This window comes from Euphorbia lathyris, chromosome 1 (genome assembly GCF_963576675.1).
Source record: "Euphorbia lathyris chromosome 1, ddEupLath1.1, whole genome shotgun sequence".
Lineage (NCBI taxonomy): Eukaryota > Viridiplantae > Streptophyta > Magnoliopsida > Malpighiales > Euphorbiaceae > Euphorbia > Euphorbia lathyris.
This window is the reverse complement of record NC_088910.1, coordinates 105581072-105592469: the sequence shown is the minus strand read 5'-3', so window position 1 is coordinate 105592469 and position 11398 is coordinate 105581072. Positions and strand designations below refer to the sequence as shown.

The 11398-nt window shown below is 36.5% G+C and overlaps 1 protein-coding gene across 1 annotated transcript; it reads right to left on the bottom strand.

The window, feature by feature from the left end:
• Positions 1–2169: 2169 nt before the first annotated feature.
• On the bottom strand, positions 2170–10461 carry LOC136210434 (E3 ubiquitin ligase PARAQUAT TOLERANCE 3-like). The gene is made up of 15 exons (XM_066001745.1): positions 9467–10461; positions 8922–9018; positions 8506–8587; positions 8225–8391; positions 8045–8121; positions 7773–7838; positions 7483–7639; positions 7240–7391; positions 6817–6981; positions 6414–6716; positions 6193–6234; positions 5761–6004; positions 5507–5662; positions 4978–5047; positions 2170–3167 (listed from the first exon to the last, which is right to left on the bottom strand). The coding sequence occupies exons 1-15, from the start codon at positions 9630–9632 to the stop codon at positions 2448–2450; spliced, it is 2664 nt and encodes an 887-aa protein (XP_065857817.1). The 5' UTR covers positions 9633–10461; the 3' UTR covers positions 2170–2447.
• Positions 10462–11398: the final 937 nt, after the last annotated feature.

Sequence of the window (11398 nt, the reverse complement as noted above, 5' to 3'; positions counted from 1 at the left end):
TGCCACTTTGGACTTCCCAATAAGTGAAGGGAGACCCAAGTAGCGACCAGTATCCAGAGGATGAAAAACCTGAAGAGAGTTACATACCTCATTACGCAGTTCCAGGCCAACATTCGGACTAAAGAAAATTCCAGATTTTTGCAGGTTGATAGCCTGGCCAGAAGCTACCTCATACTCAGATAGGATCATCCCAATTTTGTTACACTCATCCATAGAGGCCCTGAAAAACAAGAAGCTGTCATCTGCAAAAAACAAGTGTGTAATAGTTGGCGCACCCCTAGCAATGAGGCACCCATGGAGGGAACCCTCATTCGCTGCCCTTGTAATCAGGCTAGATAAGACTTCGGCACACAGTATAAAAAGGTACGGCGATAGGGGATCGCCTTGTCTCAGACCCCTTCCAGGTTTAATCGGGCCCACAAATGTACCATTAATCGACACAGAGTACTCCACGGTAGTAATGCATAACATGATCCAATCAATCCACAGCCCAGGGAAGCCTAATTTTTGCATAACAAGTCTCAGGAAAGTCCAATCGACCCTATCATAGGCCTTGCTAATATCCAATTTTAAAGCCACCTCACCGATTCTACCCCTATTCTTCCTCTTTATAAAGTGTAAAGACTCAAAGGCCACCATAATGCTGTCAGATATAGACCTGCCAGGGACAAAAGCTGATTGAGATTCAGATACCAGGAAAGGTAACACAATCTTGAGCCTGTTGGCTAGGACCTTGGCAATCAATTTATAAAGCACATTGCACAGGGAAATAGGGCGAAAATCCTTCATACATTCAGGCCTATCAATCTTAGGGATAAGAACAATTATTGTGTCATTTAGATGTGGAGGAAATTCCTTACTCGCCAGATAGCCCTTGCATGCGTTAACAATCTCGGGGCCAATGAGGTCCCAAAAATGTTGAAAGAACCCCGGGTTTAACCCATCAGGACCAGGAGACTTATCAGGATGCATTTGAAACATGGCAGTCTTGAATTCTTCAAAAGAAAAAGGGGAGCACAGGTCAGCCTGCATTTCAGGCGTAATACACGGGACAAGAGTATCCACGGCATCATAGCATGGGCTAGTAGGGCCTGCAAACAGATCAGAGAAATAATCTTTGGCAATATTCCCCATATCATTCACTCCTTCCACTACCAGACCATTCATATCCTTAAGCCTGCGAATGGTGTTCCTCTGCTTTCTAGCTTTGACACAGGCATGGAAAAACTTAGTATTTTGATCTCCCTCCTGTAGCCAGAAATTCTTAGCCCTTTGTTGCCAATGTATAGCTTCACACTCAAGAAGGGAATTCAACTCACTCTTGACCTGAAGGAAGCTGACCACATCCGCCGGAACACAAGGTTACTTATCTCTTAGTTTCGATGTATCTAATTCTATTTTTATTAATTATTTATTAGTATTCAAATTTTTTAATATAGCTCTTTATATTTTTATATATATATATATATATATTATTTACAATGTCATTAAACTATTTAACGTTTAATGTCATTGAACTATTTAGTAATGTTTATTGTCATGGATTTTCGATAATTAAAACATGGACTAAAAGAGAACAAATGAAACTCTTGAAAATACACTAAGCCATTAAAAATAACTTATAATGTCATTAAACTATTTAACGTTTAATGTCATTGAACTATTTAGTAATGTTTATTGTCATGGATTTTCGATAATTAAAACATGGACTAAAAAAGAACAAATGAAACTCTTGAAAATACACTAAGCCATTAAAAATAACTTAGTTTTATTAATCATCTACAACAAGGTTACTTATCTCTTAGTTTCGATGTATCTAATTCTATTTTTATTTATTATTTATTAGTATTCAAATTTTTTAATATAGCTCTTTATATTTATATATATATATATATATTATTTACAATGTCATTAAACTATTTAACGTTTAATGTCATTGAACTATTTAGTAATGTTTATTGTCATGAATTTTCGATAATTAAAACATGGACTAAAAGAGAACAAATGAAACTCTTGAAAATACACTAAGCCATTAAAAATAACTTAGTTCATGATTCAAAAAAAAAAAAAAGAACTTAGTTCAATTCGCTCGAGGTCTCCAGAAAATAGATATGATCAAGATAAACATAAACATAAAGAGAGTAAACAAATTTCCATGGTAGACCAATAAGAAGAAGAAAAAAAAAAGTATTTATTAGATGATAATATTAATATCCAAATCAAACTCAGATATTTTGAAGGCAAACAGAAAGCAATCGCAGCCTCCTCTAATATGGCGCAATTCATGTACAACCACCACCCATAATTCCCCCCACCAACCCCATCTATATTAGCTTGGGCTACGCCACCCTACACCTCCACAAGGGATCACAAATTTATTGCATGGCTCACAGCCACACTGCAGCTTCCGGCATCGCATTCTTTTTCCGCTTTAAAATCCTCCCCCTTCACCTGTGCTTCCGGTCCCTGTCTCTTGAGCCTCTCGAATGCTTCGCATCGGCTTCCCACTCAGCCGGCGGTGGAGGCGAGGGCTCGTATCTAGATGGCTTCCTCTTGAAATGCCGATCATCGTCACTCGACTCGTAATCCATCGGAGTGCTGCTACTTTTCCTGCCAGCAGTCGTAGTTGGGGCCTTCAGAGATGAGGAGGTATAGTCATCGTAATAGCCGTTGGCTGATGATGAAGACTTATGATGGCCGGACGATGCAGCCGGACCACCGGCAGCAGCTTCACTTGAAGAAGAGAGCTTGCGCTTCTTTGCGAGAAGCTCTGCTTCTGGAAAGCTAATTCGAGAGAAAACGCTTGCCTTCGCCTTGCGCTCTGCTGCTGCAGCTGCAGCTGCTGCCGCTGCTGCTGTTGTTGAGCTAGGTTTAGCAGTTGAAGGAATAGGTTTTACCGAGGCCTCAGAGGTAGCTTTTGTAGAGGATTCTGAACGGTGGTGATGGTGGTGGCGGTGGCGTTCACTTCTGTCTCTGTCGTGGTCATCATCGTAGTAATCATAGTCACGATCTCTATCACGTTCACTACGATCGTGGTGGTCGGACTTTCTTTTGGCAGGACGTGGTGGTGGTTCGAGCTCACGTGTTGGTCGCTCAGGGGACAGCTTCTCAGATCGATGGCGGTGGTAAGAATGGGGATCGCCACTAGATGACGGCGGAACAGGTTTCTGCACCAACAACCATTTCATAAGAAAACCTATTAACTATTAAAAAGATAACCGAAAATTATACCAAAACAATAAACAGAGACATCAAAATGGGCCCTAAATAAGCCCAATCACATGTGGGCCATTCAACAAAGTCCCCACTAGCCTTTCCTCTTTTTCATTTTCCTTTTATCCTAGTGCGCTTTCGCTATCTCTTCTTTTTATTTATTTTAAAAATATTTATTAAAGTGCAAAAGGTAAATAATTGAAGTTTAAATGTTTTTCTTTAAATGCTGTTTAAAAAAGCAGGTCCTGATTTAGTTCCCGAACACAAATATGAATGCTTTTATATAGAAATACAACCATTAGGTTTACCGCTGGATATAAGTCAAGGATAAATCTACTGGTTCACAAAATACGAAAAAGAAAAACAATTCAAAAAAAAAAAAAGCAGCTTCTTAGGAAAAAAAAAAAGCAACTTAATTATACATTATTATGCAACATAATAACTCCCCCTTCATTTTTTTATCTTCTCTTCATTTCATAATGCACCACGCTTTCCCTTGCAACACATAATAGTGAGACGTTCTTTCGAACAACATTTTTTTAAAATCTATTTCCGTTATTTAAAAAAGCAAAAGATGAAAGTTAAAGAAATCCATACACTAAGTAAATATTTTAGACTTCTGAAACCCTCAATACACTACTGAAACATAGTTAAATTTATTAGAGCTTCAAAAAGAAATTCAAAATACTAAAAAATATAAAATATAAAATTTTCAATTCATAAAAACCAGAAGCAGAAATTATGAGTGTTGGTTACTCGCAATTCAATCAGACTTGCAAATGACAAGGAAAATAGATTAAGATATGAAAAATCATTTCAGAAATAAAAAAAAACGTGATCATATCATCCATTTAGTGTATGTAAGAAAGATTTTACTCTGTGTGGGAACTGGGAAGAAATCTAATTTATGAGGACATTCTTCAGCTTCATCCACAAGCAAATAATAAACAAGTACAAGTACAAACATTGGGGTATCTTTTGTGGTTCATGCATTTGCAAAAACATTCCAGGTTTAAAAGTTCACAAAAATGGATACGAGATTTCCTTATTGCAATGATAAGACTTTTTTCACTAGGAAAACATAGTAAATAAGAGGAATTTGAGTCGTTTTATTATTATTTTCTGCTTAAAAATATTTCTATATGTTAGGAGGGGTAAAATGAGATAAGAGACTGCTAAAACTTTTGTTTTGAATATTTGCCACGCAGGACAGTTTTAGTGAAAAATCTTCTTCGTAAATGAAGGAAACCTCAGATTCATATTTATTTTCAAACTTTTAAATCACAAGAAAGTCTTTACAAATGCAAACCTTAAGGTTTATTTTTTTATTTGCCCTAATACATATGGAGTAGAAACACCTAAAGAGCAGCTTTTATATGAATGAGGGGGAGGCTTCAGTAGCAGTCTGATTGAAAAGTTTGCAAACACTTCACTATCCATCATACTGCTACGTTTATAAAACCTCCAATTAAATTTCCAAAAAAAAAAAAATCCTATGAATAAATGACCAAAACATTCCAAGATTTTCACTCCTAATATTTCTACATGCTTTAAAGAATGGCAAAGGAAAGAATGCCCTTTCTAACCCCAACTGCACGGGAAAAAAAAAAAAAAAAAAAAAAAAAAAAAACCAATTATATAATCACTATTACTTTTGCTCCCAAAGATTATCTTGCCATATTTTGCATCAGACCACAAAAGATGCCTGCTACACGACACAAAAATAAAGGAGGAATATAATTCTGAACAATAAAAAGGACATACAGATTTCATTGAAGAAATATCACCACCGCTGCTCACTTCCCTACCGAACTCCCTATCTCTGGGGAATTCCCTGAAGCAGAATAAAAAATCAAACTAATCAGTCATTTAACAGAGGAAACTGAAGACAATCTGTGAAACAGAACCACCAATGAGGACGACAAATTTAAACTTCAAGGAACATGATATCAGATGAAAGCTAGGTCATCCTTCATGGAAGTTCTATTCAATCAGCAAACAATATCGATATTATTTGAAGTGCAATTCAAAGGTTAAAAGCAAAACATCACAGATTTTACTAAGGTAAGCATATTGTACAGCTAATATCAGCTTCCAGATTCTCTTAATTCTTTAACACGGCTTCGTAATTTAAGGAAAGATGCACCATAGGATAATTCATGGGCTACTTAAGTTCATACTTCACACTAACATAGATATAACAGTTGGAAATGATTACTTTAGGAGAAAAGGGGGAATATCCACGTTATTTGTTAAAAATAAAACTGTAAGACTGAGCAACAAGCTGTAATACCTTTCAGCTCGCCTCTCATTCTCACGCCTCCGCCTCAATTCAGCTTTCCGAGCCTCAAATTCTTCCCTGCTCATTGCTGGAGGTCCAGCATTCACACCATTCATACCATTCAGGCCATTCATGCCATTCATGCCCATTCCAAATTCTGCAAGATCCCTAAGAAATAGAAAGTAGTGATCTGATCAGGTTCCTGAGTTCGCACAAAAAAGAAATAACCTCCAAACAGAAACTAATGGAACAGAAGAAATGAATACCTCTGAGGGGGTACAAAAGGCATCATGTAACCTTGTGCAGCAAAAGGATCTGGAGGCATAACACCCCCAAATGGCATGTCCATAGGGCCCATTCCATAACCTGTGAAGGGCATGGGAGCAGCAAAAGGATGCATATAATTTTCCATACCAGGCTGCATCCCATTCCAATAAGGATTATAGGCAGAAGGCCCGAGAGGCATCATATAATTCTCAGCTGCAAAATCTTGAGAAGCTTTCCATAAATCTGCAAGCAATGTGTTCATAAGGACTTAAAGATAACTCAGCACCATTAAGGAACTAATTCTTAAATGCAGAAGCAAATTATAACGATGAAACACTCGAGCCATAAACTAATATTAGCGATCATGCATGAATCTGAAACTTTGGGAATTCAAAAAAATAGATGAGCTAAATGTTACACATAATTCATACCATTCGGAGGCATGCGAACCTTCTTTTTTTTCTTTTTCTTCCCTGAGAAAGCAGAGATAAAATCTAATTAGACCACTACAATGTGATAGTCCCCGTGGCAAACAAAAATAATTGCTAAACAAATAAAACCCCGAGTTTTCACTAAATAATGCAGCATATATAGCACCTCGGGTTCTCGGACACTAAGCAATTCACAAAAAAAAAAAAAAAAAAATCACTACCTGCCTCACCAGGAGCCAGCTTCTGCTGCACTTCTTCTTCAGCCAATAGCGCACTACCTTGTGATGCTGGCTCCTTCACACTCGCTGACTCAAAAGTAGCCTCTGATACATCAGCTACTTTAGAAGTCCTTGGTTTCTCAGGAACTTGCTGTAGAACGACAACGGGCTTCTCTTCATGCACTTCTTTAAAATTTGGATTTGGAGTTTCTTCAACAGCAGGAGAGGGCTTCGGCTCTTCCTTAGATGCTGCAGACTGTGTGGGTGACGGAACCTTAGGCTGTGGATTGCGAGCAGACTCCATATCTAATAAAAAGAAAGAATGATATGAATACACATTACTTAAAAGACAAAAAAAAAAAAAAAAAAACGATTTACCGATATCCACGCAACTCTGAAAACAAACCTTGAACTAGAAATGCACTTCCTCCAATATCAGCACTACTATGACCAGGTTCCAAAATGCGATTAATTGTATCCCTGACTGTTTTATTTGGAAGAAGATCATCGGCAAGAACATTTGTTGCCCCACATATGCACTTTGCTCTTGAGATGATATAATCTCTAATACCTGGGTTGTAAAGGACAAAATATATGTGCATCAATAAAAAAAGCTCAAATTGCTGAAATTAAGGAACCATGTGATATTGTGTTGTTCAGAATTGCAAGTTCATGTCTACTAAACTTCTCAGGCAAGAGAAGATGGTGCTTAAAGCATATATCAAACTTCTGAAATGGATTTATGCTGTTTTGAAACTGTTTAAATTGCAATTTTATAACTTGTTTGCAAACAAACAAAAACATGGTATAAAAGTAACAACAAGCTTACACTTATCACAAAAGCTCGTAAAACAGCACTTGCTTGTTAATACAGCATCTTTTATAACTTCCTTGCATAATGGACAATGAAGTTCTGGTGGAAGATCACCACCAACAGATCGTGTGGAAGGCATGCCTTCAATTTCTTTCTCAAAAGCAGCCCTGTTTAAAATAAGAATGAACAATCTATATCCAACCTGATAGCTCATACAACTATATGGATGAAACTATACACAGCGTGAAAGAAGTTTACTCATTAGGTCTCAAAACAGCAACTGCACCACTAGGCAATGCATAGGAACCTTCAGGGGTTGCCATGAGCATTGACTTTGGAATACCAGTAGGAGGTTTCACTCTTTTGATATCATAGTTGGGATCACCATTTGTAGGACAATGCTGAATAAAATGCCCTGAACAAAGCACGAGAGCAAATTTAGAACAATTGCAGAAGCATATACATGAAGTCATGAACAGCATTCTTTTTTAAGAAAAAATAATCACAGTTGGAGAAAACCATCACTTAGATATAAGCATACTGCATACCTGGAACCTTGCACCTGTGGCAGATGTAGCCTTGTGGAGGCGTTTTCCGCTCCAAACCTAATTGACCTAAAACAGAAAATTATTTCTTTTAATTTGTAGTAGTGAAATATTGAAAGCAATCACACGAAAGCATAGACAGGCCAACATAGATACAGCCTCAGAAGAATGCAAAATGAGGCGATGTAATATAATATATCTTGGTTTTTCTAATTGCATATTTACATATAAGAAACACAGTACAATAGCAAAGTTAAAAAGTAGAAGACAATCACCAAAACCACGCCCACCCATTCTTCCACCCATTCCCCTTCCAAATCCTCTACCAGGACCAAATCCATCAGTAGCTTGACTGCAAATCCAAGTGCGAAGTTAAAAAGGAGTTTAGGAGACCAGTAGCCATCAGAAACATTGTCATCAAAAAAAGTACAGCAGCACAAAATAGGACATCTAACCGTTGCCAGTCCAAGGCTGGAGTATCAATCAAAGCCTTAATCTTGCTATCTTCATCAGCTTTATTTGTAGGAGGAGCATCAGTAACGCCACTACTAAACTGAACTGGTGCTACTTCAGGAATAGCGTACAAGTCATTACCAAATTCATCCCATTCTGTTTCGTCATTCTGCCATACATAAATTATCATATAACCCTAATAAGTACATCAAAGCTAGAGGTAGGTATTTATCACCAGATTAATGTACAAAGGAAAGTTGGTGGAATTGCCCCAAAAGCTTACATATATCATTGCAGATGAAACAGGAGCTGTAAAATTGCTCTTCTCTTGGGGGGTGTCATCTATCTTACTTTCCACCTTTAGCCTGCAAATAAATATTATGGCAAACCCTTAGAATTAGCATCACAAATGCCATAGAAGACCAAAAAAAATCTTCAGCTTGAATGACCAGCATGATATGATCACCAGGACCAAATTAGAGATGGAAATATATGTTTTTTATAGAGAAACAACACTGCTACAAAAAAAAAAGAAAGGAATTTTCTTCTTTAATGATAAAACATTGCTGCACATCAAAACCAACTAACATTTCACGTTCCATTTTAAACTTGGAACCTCCACCCCCCCACACACACGCACAAAAAGAAGAAGAAAAGAAAAAGTTAACTGAACGAGAAATTAAAGGTTTGAGATAATACTCTTTATCAGTAACAATGGGCAAGCGAGGCCTTCCAGGAACTCGGCGTATTAACACAGAGGTATTTTTTGGAATTAACATTGCTTCATCAAGATATTCTGAAATTGCAAAACAGAGAATAACGAACCTATAAAACTTGCAGCTGTAGTAAATAAGGAAAGTAACTTGTAACTTTTGTGCCAGTTATTCAATGAGATGAAATGTAGACAAAAAGGACCGCCAACAATAATAAGCAATTCCACTGATATTCTGATTACCATTTTCCACCAAGTATTGACATACAAGCTTTCTCATGCAAAGTTTGTTTTCCCACTTACAGTTCATTAATACATATTTTGAAGAGAAGATAAAGTTCTATGAATGCTCAACCCCAGGTAAACTTGAGCAATTCAGAAGCTATGACTATTATATAAAGGCAAAGCCCTGAATTTAGAACGCTCTAGCTTGAGGCTAAGAACTGAATCATAGGACTAAAACTATCTATCATTACTTAAGCCTCCATATTTCAATTAAGGATTGGTTAAACCTGTAGAGAATAAGACCAACCTTCATTGGATTGGGCGTTAGTGACCACGAGGTCGAAGTCAGTACCTCTCCCCAAATGCTTTGATTCAAATATTTTTTCTTTCAAAGTACCAACAGATATAAAAGGGCCGTCCATAGCAATTGAATCGTAATCTCTTGCACTCTTAAACTTATAATACACAGCCATTATTTTTTCTTTTTTCACTAAATTTTTATAAAAATATGATTAAAAAATGAAAAGGATAGCACACGAAACCCAAACGATAAGCAATCAAAGGCCTGCAAAAAAAAGTGGCCTGATATTGAACTCAAATCAAAACAAAAATATAAGAATACAAAGTTTGAACTCTATTTTTTTTCTCTATCTTCTTCAAGTACTCAAGAAAGATCAAACCAACTAATGAAGAACTCTCCGTAGCTTCTTCTTCTTCCCCTCGCCTCTTCGTAACAAAGCAACACTACAATTTCCTCTTCAGAAACGGAAGCGGGCGAAATACATCGAATCCGAATCCCGTTAATCCCTTGGACTTCAATGAAAAATTTAGGAAATCTGAATGAGAATTCGCAGATCGCAGCAACAGGAGAAAGAAAACCCCAATATTACAGCATATAATCAGCCCGAGACGAGTCAAAAAATCAGCGAATCAGAAAAACTCCACCGACGTGAATCTTCAACAATCAACAATCAATCCGATGAACCGATACAGCCAGCTAGAGAGAAATCTTCCACTGGCTATTGAAGAAATCCTGAATCCCGACAGAGATAGATCGGAACTTCTAAAAACTCTTCAGCGAAGAACCAGATGAGAGACGAACGGCGAACCTTCCGCGGAGAAACCTACAAAAATCGTTGTAGTTCAAATAAATATCAAGTGCCTGAGCTGCAGCTGCGAGAAGCAAATCATCGTAGGAAGTAGAATGAAAATTAGGGTTTGCAGAGGGAATTGTTCAAAGTGGGTGCTTTTCTATGTGGTTATGTAATTGGTTAAAAAAATATGTAATCTGAAGGGATTGAGTTTCCGTAATCTTATTTTATGTATTTATAATTTTAAATTCTCTATAAATAATTAAAGAATAAGGTGGTGATAAATTAAATTAATGGCCTCTTCTCTTGTAGTGGGACCGGGACGTGGTCGGGTTTACGGAGAGTGTCGCCAGCTTATGGGCCGTTGGATTTGTTGCACTGCCTTATCGGTTTTCAGTCCTATAGGACGCTAGATTAGATTCCATTTAGCTTTTTATTTAATCACCCCCACAAAAAAAAATATATATGATTTTATTTTAATTGGAGAGTGAGATTTGATTTTCTTCAAATCTTAAAATAAAATGGTTTTTTTGATAAAACTACAATTCTTACAATAAAGGTTTTTTATAAAACTTGTTAGGTGGGTTTGGTACGGTGTGATGCGATGTAATATAATTAAGATTGTAATGTAATTAAATATGTAATGGAATGGAATGGAATAATAATTTTATTACCATGTTTCTGTGATAAATTTTAATAAAATTGATGAAGTGCAATTATCATTACAACATGTATATTTATTTAGTTAAATGCAGTCTTCATGTTTTTCGCGTTTTTTTCAAAAAAAAAAAATCATTTTTTCGTGTTTTCGTGTTTTTTCCGTTTTCACATTTTCCATTGTTTTCGTTTCCATTTTTCATGTTCTTTCTCGTTTTTCTTTTTTCGTGTATTCATGTTTTTTCCTTTTTTGTTGTTTTCTCGTTTTTGCTCTTTTCCATTTGTTCTCTTTTTCGTGTTTTCATATTTTTCCGTTTTTCAATTTTCACATTTTTTTTCTTTTTTAAAATTTTTTCTCGTTTACGATTTTTCACGTTTTTCTTTTTTCGCATTTTTTCGGTTTGTATGTTTTCATATTTTGTAAATCAAGAGAAACCAGTAAGCTAGAAAAAAAATACATTGGGTATAATTGCTCAAATTCTGCTTTTCAT

Coding starts and splice junctions, on each gene's coding strand:
- LOC136210434 (XM_066001745.1), bottom strand. CDS start 9,632: ATGGCTGTGTATTATAAGTTTAAGAGTGCAAGAGATTACGATTCAATT. Junction 8,392..8,505: donor TTTCATCTGCAATGATATAT/GTAAGCTTTTGG, acceptor TATGTATGGCAG/AATGACGAAACAGAATGGGA. Junction 3,168..4,977: donor ATATTTCTTCAATGAAATCT/GTATGTCCTTTT, acceptor TTGTTGGTGCAG/AAACCTGTTCCGCCGTCATC.